The 17,721-nt window shown below is 39.6% G+C and overlaps 1 protein-coding gene across 1 annotated transcript in view; it reads right to left on the minus strand.

The window, feature by feature from the left end:
* Positions 1–17,721, minus strand: part of FBN2 (fibrillin 2) — a 403,326-nt gene that overhangs the window by 361,472 nt on the left and 24,133 nt on the right. The window contains exons 3-5 of the mRNA XM_069753996.1: positions 15,320–15,418; positions 14,138–14,233; positions 6,584–6,679 (exon numbers count right to left, since the gene is read on the minus strand). Coding sequence (XP_069610097.1) covers positions 6,584–6,679; positions 14,138–14,233; positions 15,320–15,418 — 291 coding nt within the window. The remainder of the gene's footprint in view (positions 1–6,583; positions 6,680–14,137; positions 14,234–15,319; positions 15,419–17,721) is intronic.

Below are 17,721 nucleotides of genomic sequence, written 5' to 3' on the forward strand. Positions count from 1 at the left end.
CTTGTCTCTATGCTGTTTTGCGTATTGTAGGCGAGATACTTTGTGACATTTGCACAGTAATGGCTTTCTTCTGGTGACTCAACCATGCAGCCCATTTTTCTTCAAGTGCCTCCTTATTGTGCATCGTGAAACAGCTACACCGCTAGTTTTCACAGAATCCAGTATTTCAGCTGTTGTCATTTGTGGGTTTTTCTTTGCATCCCGAACAATTTTCCTGGCAACTATGGACAAAATTTTGTTGGTCTATCTGACCGTGGTTTTGTTTTTACAGAGCCCCTGATTTTCCATTTGTTAATCCCAGTTTGAACACTGCTGACTGGCATTATAAATTCCTTGGATATCTTTTTGTATCCCATTCCTGTTGTATACAGTTAAACTACCTTTTCCCTTAGATCCATTGAAAATTATTTTGCTTTCCCCATGACTCACAATCCAGAAATGTCAGTGGCTGGATGAAAGATGCAAGAGTCTGTCTGGATCCCAGAAACTCATTCAGCTTTTATGCACACACACTTATTACAAGCAAACAGGTCACAGGTGAGGATGTTACCTTTTGTAGCCATTCAAACCCATTGTGTCAAATTTTGTGCATGTTCTCAGGCCAAAATCATCAGGGTATGTGAACTTTTGATCGGGGTCATTTGGATGTTTTGGGTTGTCATTGTGATTTAAAAAGAGAAAACACACTAGTTTGACAAAAAATGGCTTCACCCAACCACTAGCCATGAGTGGAGAAAAAGTTTTGGTGTTATCATTTATATTCTCTGAGAAAAGTCCAAGAAAGGAAAAATTGTGCCAGGGTATGTAAACTTTTGAGCACAACTGTACATTACTGTGTAAATTAACTATTTTTTGGCAATGCAAGTGAAACAAATTTTGTTTTTTTCTTATATCATTTACTATTCATGTTTCACACCAAATTAATTCTCTAAGTTTTCATGGTCAAATAAACACATAATATGCGCAGGTTTTTTTTTAGATGTATGTAATAAAAAAATTATATGAAAAGATCAGATTTTTTCATATTTTTTCAAAGTGTGGATTATTTAATTTCTATTACTTTTTTTTGTTTTTGAACTTTTTTTTAATGTATTTTTAAGTTAGTTATTCCCTAAGAGATGAAGAATTTCTGGATCACAGTTCTTTTTACTTCATTGATTATTTTTTTCCACAGTGAGCCCTAGTTACATCCACATGATCCCTAGTTACAGGGGTAATGAACCTCTGCAATGATATAAGTCAGAGCTGATCTGGGCCTGTTTGGACCCAGGAGCTCTACTATTTTGTCGTTCCAGTCTGTTGGCAATGATGATGCTTATGTACACTACATAGCACTCATTGAGCTCTGTGTAGTCAGTAGGTAATGAACTGCTTCTGTATTCTCCTTATGTGCCTGGCAGCTGGAGATCCTATCTGCTTTTGCTAGGTTGCATAAGCAGAAGCTGCAGTATAATCTTGTGCTGTAAATTTACAATGGGTTAAAGCCCAGTACCCAGTGTTATAAATTTAGGACACTTAGTCCTTATGAGGTTAATACACATCAGCTAGGGTTCAAAACAGCAGTGCAATGTATAGTACCTGGTAAGCCGGGATCACACATGCGAGAAACACGTCCGTGTCTCGCATGTGAAATCCAAGCTGTGGTGCCGGCACCCCAGAGCGGAGCGTGCGGCTCCATGTGTTGCTATGCGGCCGCACGCTCCGCTCCACAGTGCCGGCGCCAGACCTTGAATTTCACATGCAAGACACGGACGTTTTTCTCGCATGTGTGATCCCGGCCATACTGTGAGGCCCTAATAAGAAACTACAGCTGACCACAAATTTCACCTATTGTTTCACTTTTTACAATGACTTTGTTTAGGTCTTGATACTTCAATTCTCCAGATAATGTAGATGAGAGTCAGTTTCGAGATGGTATGGAAAGGAAGGTGGTTTCTGGTAGCCATCAGAGGTTTTGTAACCCCTTAAGGCCCCGTCACACATAGCGACGCTTGAGCGATTCCGACAACGATACGACCTGTCAGGGATCGCTCAAGCGTCGCTATGTGGTCGCTGGTGAGATGTCACACAGTGCGATCTCCCCAACGACGCAGCAGCGATGCGGTGAACTGTAGCGACCTGTAGCGACCTGTAGAACGATGCTATTTCATGATGATTCAATGGGACGTCCTGTGAGCGAGGTCGTTGGTAAGGTGTCAAACACAGAGATGTGTGCTACCCAGCGGGACCTCAACGATCAAAAAATGGTCCAGGCCATTCCGACACGACCAGCGATCTTACAGCAGGGGCCTGGTCGCTGCTACGTGTCACACATAACGAGATCGCTACTGAGATCGCTGTTGCGTCACAAAACTTGTGACTCAGCAGAGTCAGCAGCGATCTCGCTAGCGATCTCGCTGTGTGTGACGGGGGCTTTAGTGACGTACGGTAATCTGTTTTTGCACATATACTTATGGTAATGCTTTCTCTATCTTTATAATAGCATATATCTGATAAAACCATTAGCACAGTTCATGATACTATCTTGCTCTTCACTAGCACTTTTTATATTCAGATCTCATATATACTGCTTATTATTGACTTAAGCACTGTATTTTAAGCACTAGCCCTTTGCACATTGTCTTTTTTCTTACATATTTATACAGTTATGCATTATCCATATATGCAACATTAAGGCTATGTGCACACGTTCAGGAATTCATGCAGAAAAATCCTGTGGAAATCCGGACATTTCTGCCAGATTTCCGCATGAAATCCGCATGTGTTTTTTTGCGCGTTTTTTGCGCGTTTTTTGCGCAGTTTTGACGCGGTTTTGATGCTTTTTTTGCGCGTTTTTTGTGCGTTTTTTTCCCAGATATTTCCCAATGCATTAGACAGTGGGAAATCCGTGAAAAAAACGCAAAATTAATGAACAGGTTCATTATTTTTCCGCAATGCGTTTTTCATGTGGAAAAACGCACATCATGTGCACAGAAATTGCGGATTCCATTATAAATGATGGGATGCTTAATGTATGTAGATTATTTGCAGTTTTATAGTGTTTTTATAGCACAAAAACGCTAAAAAACCGCAAATAATCTGCAACGTGTGCACATAGCCTAACTGCTATCTGCCATTAGCTTTTTACATACCAGACTACTCTAGTACTGCCCTCTGGACATTGTTCAATAAGCTCTCCTGGGTGTGATACATTGTTTTTATACATTTTTTAATTTATATTTTATGAAATTGTTTTGTTGTCTATTTGCTGTCACCTGATTCTAATAACTATCATTATTTTTCACTAACTTTGTTGTACTGAGATCTGCAGCGTTTCTGCGTTGGCCTGCTGAGACTGAATCCACCTATCCACCCTTTTTGTATTCAATAAAATAATTCTTTTATCTTTTAACATTTTTTCAGTTACTTTGTACCATTGGTTTGGTTGAATATGTGTTACACAACACAGTACGAAACAATATTATTGTTAATTTCACATCAGGAACCAATTTTTCCCTTATTTTCATATCTTATGGTTGGTAAATAGTGTAGCTAACTATGTCGAGGTGTGGCGTTTATTACGGTGACGATCCTAGGCTCTGTAGGTACTATTGCAGTGAAATATGTATGCTATGTGTTCGTCATTTACGAGGTGATGGATGTGCATTTTGTATGTAATGTATGACTGACATACAGTATACAGCATGTAATGTGTGAGTTACACAATAATAATGGTTCCGAGCATCCAAAGCAGCTGAAACACCTTTTTAAAAATTCACTGACTGATGTGGACTGAAAATATTTTAAAAAGTAACCTTTATTAATATGCTTAAAATAATATTGTCATATCCACTGTGCTTTTTACAGTCTGTCCACTATGGCCTTTCAAACGACATCCAGGTCATTTTGTGGATGATAATAATAATAATAATCTTTATTTTTATATAGCGCTAACATATTCCGCAGCGCTGTACAGTTTGCACACATTATCATCACTGTCCCCGTTGGGGCTCACAATCTAAATTCCCTATCAGTATGTCTTTGGAATACTAATATAATAAAATCAACAACTGCTGTATGTCTCTTTCTGTTTTATTGATCGGACTATGACGTATTTATTATATTTCCATATACAGGTCTAAAAGAGTATATAGATTCCCCTTGTGACGCTTAAATCAATATTATTAGTGTGTCTGTTAACAAATACACTGGCACAGTACTATTCCTCCTAGATTTCCTCAAAATCACTTTATTAGCTGTTACTTTATCGCGACTGTTTTAATGAGGGCCCTTAGTTGTGTCCCATTTCATAAATTGATCACACAGTTCCTTGATATTACTGCTCAATGAAGCATGTGTCGCCATTTCATCATGCAGAAACTATCATGTAGGCCCTTTATCATATCAATAGATTGTCGCTTAGACATGAGTTGTTATACACACCATCCTAATTAGATATATGTAAACCCATTAATCCACTGGTTTTTAGAGATTCTCCGTTATTCCCTCTCTTGTGGCAGTAATTCCTTCAGCATCTAAGATACAACCCTATGCTATCTATAAAACACCTTAAAACGTTTTACCCATCCCTCTCCATGTGATGACACATCAGGAGGCCCTGAGTACATCCTTAGCAGTGCGATAATCATTTTTGCGCTATTCATTCATTTTTAAACACAAGTGCTCATACTCTCGGCCACTATTCGAGCCTATGAAATGAAACACCATTTTAACCCTCAATGGGCATTTCTGTAACACATCTCTATTCAACAATCCAAAATTAGTAATCTTGATGTGATGATAGGATTCCATAAGTGTAAAGGTATACTTCCAGTTTCAGGGTGGAGTTTTCAACACCTTATCCACATGTAACGAAAAATATCCCTCACCCCCCTAAACAAAAATAAATAGAACAGCCTGTGAACTTACAAACCTGCAGCATTCTCATTTGTGTGCCACTATTCATCCTTTGCAATATTTGACTTGGACCTGCTTACACCTTTGATAGAACATCGCCAGCTCCCTAAATGCTCCCGTTAGCAGCAGATATTGGCGAGTTTGGCTGACAGTTCAATGTGTAAGTGGTCCTGACTCATCTGTCGGGGACTACAAGGATCCAGCATGTGCAGTTTCAGACTATTGATCTTTTCATTCTCTAAGAGACAGGCTGCTGACAGAGATGTCTGACAGGGGCTCATCAGAACGAGTGCTCTTGTGCATGGGAATGAATGTCTGGCCGAACCAACGTGCAGCCAACAGTTATCTCGTATGTGTGCAGGCACTTCAGATGGAACATTAGCAAAAACAGAAACCTCATTTTGTGAACATCACAAAAAAGGGGGCTTAGAAAAAGCCCATTAACAAGCAAAGAAGCCCACTCCACAACATACATAGATCAAAAGGAGAACAATAGGAGCGATCAGGTCTGACAAAACCAATAAATTTATTAATACATCAAAAAATCAAGTGAAAAAATCATCAAATGTATACAAAATACTATTGCAGGAAACAAAGACACAGAAAGAATGGGACCCACCCAATTGCACCTGCCCGATTTGTGAAGTAGGTTACAGCATGTAAAGTGCGAGTGCCAAAGTATATCACATTCAGAAGGCAAGCTAAATCATTCAGAGGTAAAGTGTCATATCATTCCCAAAAGTTTAAGAACGAGCACTGCTTACCAACAGGTAGAAATTGGAGGGTCCAGAAACCGAGTGTGGATGCCCCGAATGCCCCGACGCGCGTTTCGCGTGTTTAACGTCGCTTTCTCAAGGGGAAAAAACGCTTGAGAAAGTGGCATTAAACATGCAAAACGCGCATCGGGGCATTTGGGGCATCCACACCCGGTTTCTGGACCCTCCAATTTCTATCTGTTGGTAAGCAGTGCTCGTTCTTAAACTTTTGGGAATGATGTGACACTTTACCTCTGGATGATTTAGCTTGCCTTCTGAATGTGATATACTTTGGCACTCGCACTTTACATGCTGTAACCTACTTCACATATCGGGCAGGTGCAATTGGGTGGGTCCCATTCTTTCTGTGTCTTTGCTTCCTGCAATAGTATTTTGTATACATTTGATGATTTTTTTACTTGATTTTTTGATGTATTAATAAATTTATTGGTTTTATCAGACCTGATCGCTCAGATGCAACATTGTAGACTGAAGACAAATACACAACATAGAGGTACCAAAATGAAGGAATTAAGGCAAAGTCACACTCAGCATAGTCAATCCAGGTCAAACACAAGTATATAGCAATGGCAGGTATAACAAAATAACAAGGTAACGAGAGATAGCCACAGAACTTGTAACTAAAAACTCCTTGGAAGCCATCTTATCTTGCTGTGGAAATCATGGGCGTAATATAGGAAAATGTAAGGTAATTACAATTGTATGAAATTAATTTGCAAAAACAATGGCATTAATGAAAACTTGACAATTAATACAGTTGTGCCATTATGAAAACCCTTTTAGAGAGTAGATGGGGGGTGGCCCTCCACTGGAGCACCACCATGTATTTAACAGGGACAATTATTTTATAATAAATAATTTTATCTATTCAAAATGTATAATAAATAAGCAAAATATAAATATTCACTTACCCCTTTCACACTGAGGACCTGTAAATCCATATACACAGGCGCATCGATTGGGTCCTATGCAACGGCCTCCATTCTGGCAATTATTTTCACAGACAGCTATGTAAATACATTTATATAACAATCAGCATATATCCAAATACTCATCAGACTCATTACGTGCATTGCACTTATGTTTATTTACCAGAATTGAGCAAAAAGATTTGCAGGACGTTGGTTCAGCAGTCAAGCTAGTGGCCCATGAGCCTTCAGATGACCCCAAAGATAAAAGTGTAAGGGGGTCAGATCGGGAGACCTTGGTGGCCATTCAACTGGCCCATGAAGAGCATTCCACTTTCCAGGAAACTGTTTATGTAGGAATGCTCACACCTGACACCCAAGATGGTGCACCAACACATTATGGGTGTCAGGTCCATGCATTCCTACATGAACAGTTTCCTGGAAAGTGGATTGGTCATCGTGGCCACCAAGGTCTCCCGATCTGAACCCCTAAGACTTTTATCTTTGATGTCATCTGAAGGCAATTGTCTATGCTTTGAAGATATGAGATGTGCAGCATCTGAAATAACGGATACTGGAAGCCTGTGCTAGCATTTCTTCTGCAGTGTTTCTATCAGTGTCTCAAGAGTTGGAGAAGAAGGTTGCATTGACAATCCAACACAATGGGCAGCACTTTGAACACATTTAATAAGTGGTAATAAACTTGTAAATAACTCATGAAAGAATAAAGTTATGTTAGTTATGTTGGTGAAATTGTATAGTTATAGTTAAGGTGGGTTCTTTGTAGTGGTGGGGTACTGTGTGGCTGACATATGGGGCAATATTCTATTTTCTACCATCTAAAGGGAAGCGGTCACATTTAATGTGCTGTCCAATCTGCAGGCAGCATGATGGAGAGCAGGAGAATCGATTGACAGTTTGGTGGAAAAAGATTCATTTTAAGGCCCCTTCACATTTAGCGACGCTGCAGCGATACCGACAACGATCCGGATCGCTGCAGCATCGCTGTTTGGTCGCTGGAGAGCTGTCACACAGACCGCTCTCCAGCGACCAACGATGCCGGTAACCAGGGTAAACATCGGGTAACTAAGCGCAGGGCCGCGCTTAGTAACCCGATGTTTACCCTGGTTACCATGCTAAAAGTAAAAAAAAACAAACACTAGATACTTACCTACCGCTGTCTGTCCTCCAGCGCTGCGCTCTGCTTCTCTGCTCTCCTCCTGTACTGTCTGGGAGCCGGAAAGCAGAGCGGTGACGTCACCGCTGTGCTTTCCGGCTCACAGCCAGTACAGGAGGAGTGCAGAGCACAGCGCTGGAGGACAGACAGCGTTAGGTAAGTATCTAGTGTTTGTTTTTTTTTACTTTTAGCATGGTAACCAGGGTAAACATCGGGTTACTAAGCGCGGCCCTGCGCTTAGTTACCCGATGTTTACCCTGGTTACCAGTGAAGACATCGCTGGATCGGTGTCACACACGCCGATCCAGCGATGTCTCCAGGGAGTCCAGCGACGAAATAAAGTTCTGGACTTTATTCAGCGACCAACGATCTCCCAGCAGGGGCCTGATCGTTGGTCGCTGTCACACATAACGATTTCATTAACGATATCGTTGCTACGTCACAAAAAGCAACGATATCGTTAACAATATCGTTATGTGTGAAGGTACCTTTAATCTATGTTTTATCTACTGAACCCCTTGGAGAGCCAGTGTCAGTAAGGACTGAGGGTGTGATTACAGCTACTGCTCTGTATTCTCAGAGTGGTGACTGAACCCGTGCCTGCGCCGCCGCCTTGACAGAAACCTGAATGCTGCCGGACCGAATAAGCCTGCCACGGCTTCTCACAGCAGCCAGCATCCTGATGTCTCCTTGTCTGCAATCTGAGGTGAGGGAGCAAGGCCTGCTCCTTGTTTGTAACCCTGCAGTGAAGGAGACATTATCGGTGGGCTGGCTGCCACATCCTTCCCCTCGGACTGCAGACAAGGACACATTATTAAGGGGCTGGCATGAGAGGAGCTGTTCTTCGCTGCTTACCCCTCTCGTTTGGGACATTGCAGAAGAGTACAGCTCCATGCTGTTACTGTTATCCAGTCATCTGATAATAGCTGTTTCTCTGCATAGAACAGGAGGCATGACCTTGTCCTCTGTTCTTGGGCTGGCTGTTACTCACAGCGGGGAGCTTCATACTGCTGTGTGATGTAACATCACAGACAAGAGGGGGGAGCAGTGAAAAGCAGTTCATAGTTATAGTATATGAGTGCAGGGCAATACAAGAAATTTTTATCTCCCCGTAGTACCCCTTTTGCAGCAGGGAACAGTGCTGCGCTCCAATTACTGCTGACAGAGGCAGTTGATGGTTGTGTAACATAGCCAGTGTCTGTCAACAATGACGCTAGCTCAACTCCTGAGTTTTCATCAAAGTAAGAGACCTTAAATATGATGTAATAGTGCACCATGTATCAGAAAAGGGTTAATATTCTTTTTGAAAACATAATTTCATTTTGTGCCACCATATTCTAAGAGCATTAAAGGGTTTCTTTCATGACTGTTAAAATCAACTACAGGAGCTCTGTGCATCATGGCGGACCAATCATTTATATACACCTTCTAACCTACTTGTTTCCATCTATCTCTTCCTTTCCGTGATTTTATAAAGTCAGAGCTGTTAATCAAACATGGGGGTTAATAGAGTAAAAATAAAAAAATGGGAAGTTGTATTTAAATGATTGGCCTCGCCATGATGCACCGAGCACCTGTATTTGGTTTGATCAGTCAATCGTGCTTACCCAGTCTCTTTAAGCTTCAGAATTTTCTTTCGATTGAGCTGTATGAGGCTTTTTTTTTTGCCAAACTGTATGTTTCATTGGTGCCATTTTTCTGAAAATGCGGCTGCTTGATCACTTTTTATTATGCTCTGTAAGAGGTCAAATCAACTAAAAGCAGATATTCTATGTTTTGTTTATTTATTTTTGAAACACCATTCACCGTTTGGTATATTTGTCATGTTATCTTTATTCTGCGGGTTTGCTACCTTTGGCATGGAAAAAATCGATAGCACTGTGAGGGTGAAGCTCTGCCAAATACCTCACATGCCGCTGTCACTATTGATAGCAGCATGTGAGAGTTTAAAGTACTGAGATTGGCTGTAGCTCTGGTTCCAGCACATGTAACAGGAGATCAGCTGTGTAGTTCAGCCGGAGTCGGAGGGCACTGACAACTCCTGGAACAATGCCATACCTGAAATGTAACTGTATGTCCAATTGTGGGAAAGCAATTGCAACCAGGTAGTACAGTAACATACATTTGTGGGAAATGGGCAGTTCTATTCAGTGATTTACTGCTATATTTGCATGCACACTTATACAAAGAAGAATCACTAAGTAGGACCACCCACTTGCTGAAAACCTACAATAAACAGGGATTTAAAAAGGCTTATCCTCTTATTACAATAATGTTCTTGTAGGTTTCACAATTCTCATGAAAAGCTTTCTATAGGAATATACTGGGCACTGGCAGCATGGTGGCTTAGTGGTTAGCACTGTAATCTGGGGGCATGGGTTCAAATCCCACAAGTTGAACCAAGGACAACATCTGCAGGAGTTTGTATGTTTGTGTCTGGTTACTTTTGGTTTCCTCCCACATTCCAAAGGCATACAGCTATGGAGTTTATGTTGTGAGCCCCTTTGGGAAAGGAGTGATGATGTCTCTAAAGTGCTGTGATATTAATGGTGCTATATAAGTGAGTAAAATAAATAAATTATATTTTTCCCTTTGCTGTGGACAGGGGGACTGTTTTGTTTGCACATGCTCAGTTATGCTCAGTTATAATGATGACAATATTTAGTGCACATGTTTCATGATCTTTGAGGGTGGTGCTCTGTGAATTGTGAAATTGTACAACCTTTACAATTCTTCCAGCACTTTAGCCTGCAGTGTACCTGCCATTTTCCAATGGCTATCGGGTCTCAAACAAAAAGTCCCCCTCTGTGTTTTACCTTTATGTAATTTGACAGGGGAGCAGGAGCAGAGGAACAAAGAAGCTCTACAACTTCCTGAAATCTATTTTAGGGTCTCTCCTGTTATTCTGGATTGGGCTTGACAACAGCCAGTTGAACAGAAGTCAGCCCGATAGTGTTAGTTGTGTAAGGCAACATTATTTTTGAGTAAAGAGGTTAGCAAATTGCCTTTGTAGCACAATATTTATGAAATGTGATAATGCTGACTGAATGTACAATGACCATTTAAAAATATGATAAAGCCATCTATATAATAGTACCTTATGTAAGAGCTTTAGTCACAGTAGGGACTTATCATAATTGGGAATACTTGACAGTTAGGCTGGGGATATATGGTGACTTTAGCTGTGACACACGTGCCGCTATAGCATCAGAGCATAATGTAAGTTGTCACATTAGGGATAATGTATCCCTAGAGAATTTTGTCAATCACAGGCAAAGCACGAAAAACCCAGTTAGATCAAACTTCTTACAACTTACTTGTTGCAGTCTAGTCGAGGTTGAATTGTTACCCAATTTACTTGTAGTATGGCCTGTGTTACAGTCAAAGTCTCCATGTAGCCCCAGTCCTGTTATTACATATTATTACAGTTTTTTAAGAATCAATGAACTACAAAACATGAAAGTATAAATTTTGAAGCTATTTTATTGCCTTTAAACCATGTTCATTGCCTATCTCTCAGACATCTAAGCGGATTCCCTCACTCTTACGTGTGTAGTTCATGGCCAAACGTTTGATGTCTTGTAATCCAAGTGTGGGGGTTTTATATCAAAAGTTTCAAACATACAGTTCCAGGAGAGGTCACAGCCTTTCTTATATCTTCACATTTCCATTACTGTACACTGCGTATGTGTGAGACTGGGCTCAAAACTGAGACTCTTAGTGAAGGATTTAAAGTAATCAGCATGAGCAAAGCTAAGAATGAATGTCACTAAAGACTGTAAAGCTTCAAAAAATAAATCTGACATACAATGTATATGGAGATATTGTATGTGTGAGTATTTCACAAGAACGAAACACAATCCTAGTAAGTAGTGATTGATGAATTTCTGGATGTTCCGGTCCCGAACCCAGACCCCTATCACTTGAATGGGGCGCACGAACATCCAGTGTTTGCCAAACTGTCATGTGCATGACTGAGCGACAAACATTGCCTCTGATCAGTGGTAAAATCATTATCGCTGGTCAGAGAGCTGTGGTTCCCACGATGTGAAATGACAGCGTAAGCCCGCAGCTATGAGAGGAGATAAAAAGATTACCTCTGGTTACTGGCATCCGCTGATGGGACTACTACTCCCCATCAGCCTATGCCTGCTACTGCTAATAACAGCAAGAGCAATCCTCTGGTGGGTATATGATTGATAACCAGTCAGGCAAAACTGACAGCTGCTGGCTGCAGCCCTCAGCTGTCAGCTTTAGCAAGGTTGGTTATCAAGAACAGCAGGTGCCGTTATTTTAATAATTTAAATAAAAAATGTTAGAAAACGGCATGGAGTTCCCCTCTGCTTTTGACAACCAGCCAAGCTAGAGCAGACAGCCGGGGGTATGATACAGTGAGGAAAAAAGTATTTAGTCAGCCACCAATTGTGCTAGTTTTCCCACTTAAAAATATGAGAGAGGCCTGTAATTGACATCATAGGTAGACCACAACTATGAGAATCAAAATGAGAAAACAAATCCAGAATATCACCTTGTCTGATTTGGCAAGATTTATTTTGCAAATTATAGTGGAAAAATAATGCCACTAATAACAGCCAAAGCAGGTGGTGGCTGATGAGCAGTCCCATCAGCCAACACCAGTGACCGGAGGTTGTCATCTGACAGCGTGGGAGCCGCGTTTCTCTGACCAGTGGTATTGATCTTAACGCCGATCAGAGCTACAAGTGTTTATTTGTGTCATCTGCAGAACAGTATAAGAAATACCCGGTGTTCAGGGTACTGTACCCGAACAGTAAAATGGACTTCCTGGTGAAGTCCATGCCCGAACAGTAGGTGTTTGGTATAGTACCCGAGCTTTACTGTTCGGGGTCACCCATCTCTATTAGAAAGGAGACATTATAAAACATGCAATATTATTTCATTATATTTTGATACTTAACCACTTGCAGACCTGCCATTGTAGGGCCTTATGAAAAAAGCTATTTCTTTTTTCATGTTTTCATTTTATATTAGAAGAGCAATAAAAACTATATTGTACTTTTGCATAACAAGTGCCTATTTTGTGTAGGCTTGTTGTTTGAAGAAGAGGTTATTTTTATAATGTTCCCATCAACATTTTCGGATGATATAATTTATTAATTTGTTTGGGGGGTAAAATAAAAACAACAATTCAGCATTTTGTTGTTTTCTTTCTGTTTAACCGATACGACATAAAAATAGATTAACTTTAAGTAAAAAAAGTATTTTCAATTAAAATAGATTCACTATTTAAGTACAGACAATTTCAAATTAAACTTGAAATAAACTTCAAACTTAATTTTCGCATTTTGCATCTATGGCTTCCTCAGGAGTCATCTTCCTGTATTCCGGCGGTTAGCCCACATCAAAGTCGCGACATGTCAGCTGTTTTGTACAGCTGACAAGTGCGCACAATAGCGGCGGGTGAAAAGCAAAAAAAAAAATGTTTTTAAAAATATGAAAAAAAAGATATATAAAAGTTTAAATCACCCCCCTTTCGCCCCATCCAAAATAAAACAAACAAACAAAAAATCAAACCTACATATTTGGTATTGTCGCGTTCAGAATCACCCGATCTATCAATAAAAAAAAGCATTAACCTGATCGCTAAACAGCGTAGCGAGAAAAAAATTTGAAACGCCAGAATTACGTTTTGTTGGTTTTTTTGTATTGAGGAACTGAAATAAATTAACTTTTTGATGATATTCTAATTTTGTGAGAAGCACCTATACTTTTTGTACTTACAGTTTATGTGGTTGAAAAGATTTATTTTGCGGGATACATACTTCCTGCTTAAATTTCATTTGTCACTGTATCCTGTAAATTGTATATTTAAATAATTTGCTTTGCAATTAATAAAATTGTTTTTCTTGTTAAATTAATAAAAATGATACATTTTAAATAATATTTAGTCTCGTGGATCACCTGTTTTTGAGTGATGTGCATTAGCGTTGCTAAAGTTTCATATAGTGCCAGTGTATACAAGTGAATGTCTTTAGATTTTCAAGTAGATATGTGTTGCAGGAGTTATTTTGGTGTATTATTAATTTTTCAATGTATAGTAACTATCCAGTGTATGACCATTACCCTGCTCATAGACATAAAGGGGGGGGGGGATTCAGATCATTGATATATATCGGGGAGTTGACTTGATGGAAGCAGTCATTTTGCCTGAGTTGCTGTTCTAAGCTTTGAAAAACAGTTCCAATTCTTTACAGCATGCACATGGACATAAAAACGTTAATTTGGAAAATGAGGATCAGTGGGTGAGTATATAATATTTTCTATATTTAGACAATGTTGGACTGTATTATTTTTAAACTACAAAAATTAGTGGAAACTCCTTTAAGTTGTAGTATACTTACGTTGTCCACAATGTGCTCCAACATAACCCTTTTGACAACGACATTGATCATCAACACATGTTCCTCCATTCATGCATCGAATGCTGCACTGAGAGACTGTAAAACAAAATCATAAATTACACTTTTTATACTTTACCTCATACAATATATTATCATAGTCTCATTTCATACGTTATATATGTATTAAGTATTCATTATTAATACATTCTAAACACTTGTATCTAGGTGTATTCTTTGACATGTAGAGAGCAGAGAAAATGTTTGTACTCCATCATCATTCCAGAATTTCATAATTTTTAAGGTTGAGCGTAGACTTAAGTCCATCGAGTTCAAGCTATAGCCTAAGGGTACGTGCCCATGATCAGGAGGAGCAGCGGTAGGACACAGCTTACCTGTGCTGCGTCCAGAACACTGCGTTCTACATTAGAAGTACAGTGGATGAGATTTATAGAAATCCCATGCCCACTGTGCATCTATTTAATGCTACATAAACTCACCCGTGGTGCGGGTTTACAAGCTGCAGCATATTATAGCCATTCATTTAATGCGGTAAATCCACATGGTTCAATGAACACATGTGGATTTAACTGCGTGAGCGAAAACACGCTGAGTCCAAAAAGTGATTTCCTGATCATGGGCACTTAGCCTAACATGTTCATCCAGATGAAGGCAAAAGCCCCATAGGGCAGACACTAATGGTTCCATATTAGGGGGAAAATTCCTTTGTGAGTTCACATACAGAAAACAGATTTGTTCTCTGGATTAATGTGCCATGAGAGAATCTAGTACCAATAACTTGTAATATTATATTTCTCAAGAATGGCATCCAGGCCTCCCTTGAATTTTTGTAGTAAATCAGCCATTACATCAACATGGTGCAGAGAGGTCCAACTGCTCTTACGGTAAAGAATCTGCATCTGTGAATATGATTAAACCTTCTTTCCTATAGACATAGAGAATGCCCCCTTGTCCCCTTCGCAGGTCTATGTGTAAAAAGATCATTAGAAATATCTCTATACTGTCAACTGAAGTAAATCCCAAAAGAGGTTGTATTTGGTGGATTAGATGAATTAGGCTGTCACATTTTGGTGCTTTGCTACTTCACCATGCTACCTGATCCCATGTGAAAATTTTTGAACATAGAAGCATAATGGTCACCAAAATCATGGTCATCAAACTAACCAGTTTTTGAAACACAGGCCGGAGAAACTTGTCCATTGGAGCACGTGCACATGTTTGGACGGGAGCAGAATCCTTCACCACAGCTATTTCTACAAATTGCTATAGAAAGAGAAAAAAATAGAAATATACAGTAATTTTCTCCACAGTCATTTCTTTTCATATTGCAAAAAAAAACATTTAGCATTTTACCATTTTATTGATGAATCTATACAGTATTTTCAGATGTGTTTATTTGTTGGGATAATAATCTGTTAAAAAATGGTATAAAAGTAGACTTCTTGTCCATTTAATTTAAATTTTTTTAAGCAGATTTTGAATGTAAGCCCTGCAAAAAAGTCTCTTGAGGGGACATATGTGACTGACTGCTTATCAAATTAGCTTACTATTTTTCTTATTTTTCTTTTGAAGTCCAAAATGAACATTAGTGGGAATTTGGTATGAGAAAATGCAAGTAGAAGCTTAAAGGAGTTGTACTGTCAAAAATGAAAATGCTACAGTCACTCTGTGTGAATGCAGATTCGGGAATCCTCCCAGGGCACGCACAGCAATATGCATACACCCGGTCAGATCACGTCTAGTGGGTGTGGCCTCGCTCAATACACTTGTATTGGCGAGGCCACACCAGTTAGACAAATGTGCCCACTGGACGCCCGCCCCCACAGAGCATGGCCTTGTTCCAAACACTAGATGGATTCTGTCCGGGATTATGCATATCAAATACTTAACCTCTGTTCCTGGAACAGAGAATGGCGAATCCTCGCAGCACATAGTGCAAGTTCTGGGAGGCTTTACAAGGCTGCAGTCATGCAGAGTGACTGAAGACTTTTTATTTTAGACCAGACAACATCTTTAACTGCATTAGGATGTACAATTCTGTAAGCTAAATATGTCTGCCTTGAATTTCCTTTTAGTTGGCGTGTCATACAGCAGAATATTCTATAAAAGTCAAAGAATAACAACAAAAACGAATCAGGTATAGAACGCAGTGAATTTCGCAACTCCGGCTTGTAGCTATAAAAGGTGCAAAGTGGCAATCTCACCCAAGCCCTGACATCTGAAAGGTATCAATTACCTCTCTGTTGAATAGCATTGTGCCATAATCAAAGTAGCACATGAAAGTACACAGTTTGTACTGAGTCACAAAACTTTCAAGCAATACCTCTGGTTTATCTGTATTCTTTTTCTATTTTGATTCTGTAGGTGGTACTAACTTTTCTCCACCCATGCTTTCACCACCAACTATGCCCTTGCACCCCTTGCTGATACATACTGGTGATGACCTCATCAAGGCCTCTATGTACTTTGTCTAGGTCCATTCTCCATTGTTTGAATTTCACTTTGTTTTTGCTGCTAAGGTTCTTGGGACTTGTAGTCGTATGGTAGGTATGACCTATGTTGATTTAACGCTTTTACGTTTGGTTTGTCTCTGGCTTAGTTCCTGACTTTGACTGATACTCTGGTATTATTCCTGGTTGCTCTACCACTTGATTCAATCTGACAACAACTCTAATCTGCTCAAAACTCTGCTCCCAATTGAGTTTCTACATCATTGCCATGATAGGAGCATGCTTCAGGGACCACATCCCAGAGACCCCTCTGATGCAAGGACCAAATCCGCACCCCGATTTAGTCTGCGTCAGTCTGAACAATCAGCTCATCTGGAACGTGTCAGTTGATGGCCATGTTGGAGACTAAGTGGCCACCACAGCAGCCACAAAATATATATTAAAAGGATTACAAATTGAAGGAGGATAGGCTTTGCTGTCAGTAGCACACAGCATTGCATACAGGCATTTGCATTAAGCCTCAATGGTCCTTTGGCAAAATTAAAACTATAATAAAGAAGTATGCTATTAGTCACGTCAGTCTGGAATATATCAAACCATGATGAACCTATAAATATTGTCAAAATTGACCTTGGAAAGCCATTTTTATTCCTGATGGGGAATGTTCCATTTTAACCTTAGATAAACAAAGTCTCTCTACACTACAGATTCATATCTCTGTATAGTTTTCACTATGGAGATTCATTAGTCACTGTCATTTTACAAAACCTGTGTGTAAATGATAGCTGATGTAATTGAATCACTTCACGATGCCAACTTTGGGACTTCCAGTGAGAATGGGCAAGTTACGAGGAAGTTAGATGTCGAGGGGACAGAATTTTGGAGCTATTTTAAGCAGAACAGTATAATTTTAAGTAAATGAATTGATTTTTATTTGATAAAATGATTTGCACTTTTGATAGTCATCACATTTGCAACCATAAAAGCACGTATTCTTTTTGTTCCAAAATAATCTGAATAATCTGTACATTACATCTTTGTACTTAAGATCAAGAAATTATGCTAACATGACATAAAGCACAAGCCAGCGGATATTGGTCTAAAGCCAGAGATACA

The sequence above is a fragment of the Ranitomeya imitator genome, chromosome 1, assembly GCF_032444005.1.
Source record: "Ranitomeya imitator isolate aRanImi1 chromosome 1, aRanImi1.pri, whole genome shotgun sequence".
Classification (NCBI taxonomy): Eukaryota; Metazoa; Chordata; class Amphibia; order Anura; family Dendrobatidae; genus Ranitomeya; species Ranitomeya imitator.